The sequence below is a fragment of the Branchiostoma floridae genome, chromosome 14, assembly GCF_000003815.2.
Source record: "Branchiostoma floridae strain S238N-H82 chromosome 14, Bfl_VNyyK, whole genome shotgun sequence".
Lineage (NCBI taxonomy): Eukaryota > Metazoa > Chordata > Leptocardii > Amphioxiformes > Branchiostomatidae > Branchiostoma > Branchiostoma floridae.
In genome coordinates this window covers 2,640,144-2,644,336 of record NC_049992.1, presented here as the reverse complement: position 1 = coordinate 2,644,336, position 4,193 = coordinate 2,640,144, and the positions used below count along the sequence as shown (strand labels likewise).

The 4,193-nt window shown below is 43.6% G+C and overlaps 1 protein-coding gene across 2 annotated transcripts in view; it reads left to right on the top strand.

Annotated features, from left to right (window-relative positions):
- Positions 1-1,682: 1,682 nt before the first annotated feature.
- LOC118430409 (polycystin-2-like) overlaps positions 1,683-4,193 on the top strand; it is a 7,660-nt gene continuing 5,149 nt past the window's right edge. Inside the window, exons 1-2 of one of the 2 annotated variants that reach the window (XR_004832851.1) lie at positions 1,683-2,808; positions 2,941-3,221. Coding sequence is in view for 1 of the 2 variants with exons in the window: in XM_035841262.1 (XP_035697155.1) it covers positions 2,597-2,808; positions 2,941-3,238 (510 nt within the window). In the remaining variant the exon portion in view is untranslated. Of the gene's footprint in view, positions 2,809-2,940; positions 3,359-4,193 lie in introns of those variants that run through there. The other variant, XM_035841262.1, reaches the window with a different exon arrangement.

Here is a 4,193-nt window from a genome sequence, read left to right as displayed (position 1 = left end):
CGAACTAGTTTACTGTAATATCAACACAAAAATTGGACTCACCCCCCAATTTTCGACTGAACATCACCAGTCATTGTCAAGCGAATGAACAATCCACTGCTGCTGTGACGTGACATTAGCAGTGGATTGTTCTCTCCTGATGGTTTAACTAGTTAAAGACTGACTTCTACCAGCACAGATGAACTTTCAAGTTAATATTAATCTTGTCACTATCCATAGGCTTGTGTTCCAAATTCCTCAAAGTTTAACTTTTAACGTTACAGATATTGCTTCTTGCGATCATCTGGTTTCATCCATTTTCAAAAGTCATGCCACTTGAAGACGATTTTTGAAATCGAGGGGGCCACTATTTTCATGCAGGACAGCACTGTGACTTCGCAAAAGCGTTCAGGGTTCGATAGTGAGTGATACTTGATAATGCTGCATAACTGTGACATCTTCTTCCGGTACAATCATAATTTATTTTCTAAATTTCAAATTTGTCGAAAGATCGTGACATGAGCGACATGTAAGGTGTAACATTTTAACAAGGTACAACCATATATAAAAGATGGCCGTCATGCTGTATCTTCCACTTGATGTAGTTACAGTTCTACCCTCTTCTTCCTGCTTACCGATTCGATATCATTTTCTGACAAAGGTGGTGCATTTCGTGTCAAGAAGAAAATGGAAAGACTTTCTCAGACGTCCCCTGCGGAGGTTAAGGAGGCGCGAAGGAAGCGAGACAGAGACAGGAAGATCGGAGACGTCCTTTGGGGCATCGCGCGGTTTTGTGTGTTTCTCCTGATCATCGTTACAATCAGCAACGAGCAGCACAACACGACTCCGGCCTTCCATCAGACACAGAGCGCAGCCGGCACCTTTGTGGACTCTACAGATGATGTAAGCAAATAATGTAGTAGTAGACTGGTTTATTTATTGTTCAAAACAAGTATGACAAAGTAAAAGCAGTCTTGCAGCCCGAGGGGCTGAATTGCACTGCTTGACAGTCTTTTATTGTACATTATTGTTACACAAGCACGATTATTGGATTAACTTAAATACATAGTAGTACACCGCAGTTAAAAACAATTGAAGCACAGTTCAGTTGTAAATCATGACATTCTAAACACAACATTGATTTCGTCGCTGTCATAATGTATATATACAATCAACGATCGGATGCTTCTTTTATATGCAAATTTTGAGCGATTACTCCGTCTTAAGAAAACATAAACATGTGAATGCTAAAGGGAATGATTTTATTCTTCCAAAGGTGACAGACCCTCCTGCCCTGTGGTCCTGGCTGGACGAGACCGCTCTGCAGAGCTTCTACCCGGAGACTTCTTACAATGACGACAAGCCCCGCTGGTGGGAGAAGGGCTTCACAGCCGACATGCAGTCGGTCCTGGTCTCCCCACCCAGCTTGATCCAAGCCCGAGTAAAACCAGGTGGGTGGAACCTCCTTTGACGGAGAACAAAGTTGATGATTAATATATGCGTTAACTTTAGTTCACCTTTATCCGAGTGTAACCTATGTATATGTATATTTATACATATTTGTACATATAATCTAGGGATCAAGTTGAAAACACCTTCTGATGTCCCCAAATACCATGTTTTAAACACAATGGATACAGGTTACCCCGCGGATAAGGTGAACTAGCGCTACCTTCCTTGTCTGTTTTTTAAAGAGATCGACTCAAACTGACCGAAAACTCCACGTATTTGTAGCTTACTTCTTATACTCTCCGTCTCCTGTCATCGTAGGGCTGTGCACGATGCCTGCGAGGATGAAGCACTTGTTCGATGAATGTACTGTAGCGTATGATGGAAACACGAAGGAGACCGGAGCGTTTCAGAAGGGATGGAAAAGGGTCACAAACATGTCGGAAGTAGGATTGGGTCCCTCTGGATGGAGCCACCGCCTCAGTGGTTACACCATCAAACCCGTCTTTGGTGTGAAATCGCACTACTGGGGAGACGGCTTCAGTCTGGAGCTGGGAAAGTCAGCAGACGAGATGCGCAGCATCCTAGCAGACCTGAAGGCCAACCGTTGGATCGACAGGCAGACCAGGGCCGTCATTTTGGAAGTGTTGCTCTACAACGGAAACCTGGATCTGTTCACTTCGGTGACGATGGTGTTTGAATTCAGCGAGATGTCCGGAGTTTTCTCCCATCGTCATCTGCACACCTTCAGGCTTCGTCAACGGCCGGGGACGATCGGCTACGTCTACGTCCTGCTGGAAATCATTTACGTCATCATTCTCCTCTACTCGCTGTGGAAAGAGGCGCAAATTGCACGCGCCGCCGGCTTGGCCTACCTGAAGGAACCATGGAATATTGTAGAAATATTCAACTTCATCTTGGCTTTTACAGTCATTGCCTTGTACGGATCTAATAGAGGCTACAGCTCCATGGCTCTGGCGGCTGTCCAGCAAGGGAAAGGTGTGCTATCGTATTTCTCCTTAACCAACTTCTATTTTTGAAGTTTGTTGAGAAGTAATAGACTACATTTTTATTGTAACTTGTATGATATAGTTCCTATAATGTTCCATTCTTTTGTTATCGTTAAGATCAACTTCAATTTCTGAAATCGCTGGTGAACATAAACCTGATGTATGGATGGTTCCTGGCTTTCCTTGTCTTTGTCAACATCATGAAGCTTCTGCGGCTGCTGAGGTTCAACCCATTCCTGTCCAAGCTGATGTCCGTGTTCCGGGGAATGGCGGTGGAGTTCTCTGCCTTCATCCTCTACTTCTTCCTCTGCTACTCGGGATTTGGCATGGGCACTTATCTCATGTTCGGGTCCACCGTAACAGCGTACAGGTTGGTAATTTGTAATGATCATACGTGACTATCTTAGAACTAATACAAAGTTAACGTATCCAGTATCTCCTTGGAGGTAAATCAGGACAGAATATACTAGTATAATAACAAAGAATCGATTTCTCTTTTCAGGACTATCAGCTTGTCCTACTCCACATTGTTCCAGATGTCTCTTGGAATCTTTGAATACACAGAGCTTTTTGAGGCAAAGCCCATCCTCGGCCCCATCTTCTTGGTAACATTCATGTGCCTAATATTCCTGGTGCTGATGAACATCGCCGTGGCGATCGTCGACACCGCACTCCCCGATGTGCGGAACCACGACATGCCTGAAGAGGACCGGTACTTCATCCAAGGGCTATGGGAACGCTTCAACTCCTTGTTTGGGCTTCATCAGCTAGTGCAAACGACAGGTGATGTCGTCTATTAAAAACTAACTAAAATCTTAGTGCGTTTTACTATCGTTAGGAAGTAACAAATGGGGGCTAACGCTTTGCAGATCAGTTTAAGCCTACCAGTTGATATTCACATCCTGTGTTGTATTGTAGTCTGAAATTCAGAACTTCAATTCAGCGTCAGTAGTGAACTACCAGGATCGCAAAGGACGACGCGAGTGCAAGGGATGAACGCAGCACGGTTTAATAACTTCTGGATACTCTTCAACAATATGGCGGAGAACATCCGGGACACCGCTGACGTCATAACATAACATTAACATAACATAACTATGGCGTGATTTACTCTTCCTTTCCTTTTTTTTTTTGTGAGTGATAAGAACGAACATGTGCTTAACAATTTCAACTGTGATCAGTATCTAAGCTATGAATAAATGGTGTTATTTCAACTAAGTAACTTTGGAGTTTATACGTACACTACCATGGTATGACTATGAGTATCTAAGCTATGAATATATGGTGTTATCTCAACTAAGTAACTTTGGAGTTTACAAACACTACCATGGTATGACTATGAGCTATGTTAAGAATCAGGACCTAGGTAACTTTGGAGTATACAATCTGGTGTGAACTATGTTAAGAATCAGGACTTATATAACCTTGGAGTACACGATAACTGTTGTTTACACTAACTTTGGAATACACTAACTTTGGAATACACGAGTATATATGGTGATACTTCATGTCTGGCATTAAGTGTTGATCTGTTTGGACTATGTGAGTACGTACTAGTATTACTCAGGGATACATCAGGTCTTGAAAATAACACTAAGACTATGACAGCACAAAGTCTTTCAGGTACCGCGGCTGTCGTCTGCATCGGTCGGACTGGCGTTGGGGCAAGGGAGGAGGAGTGTCCGGTGGGTTATGGAGTTCTGGCAGAGGGGGAGGAGTGTTCGGTGGGTCGTTAAGTTCTGGTAGGGGGCCGTT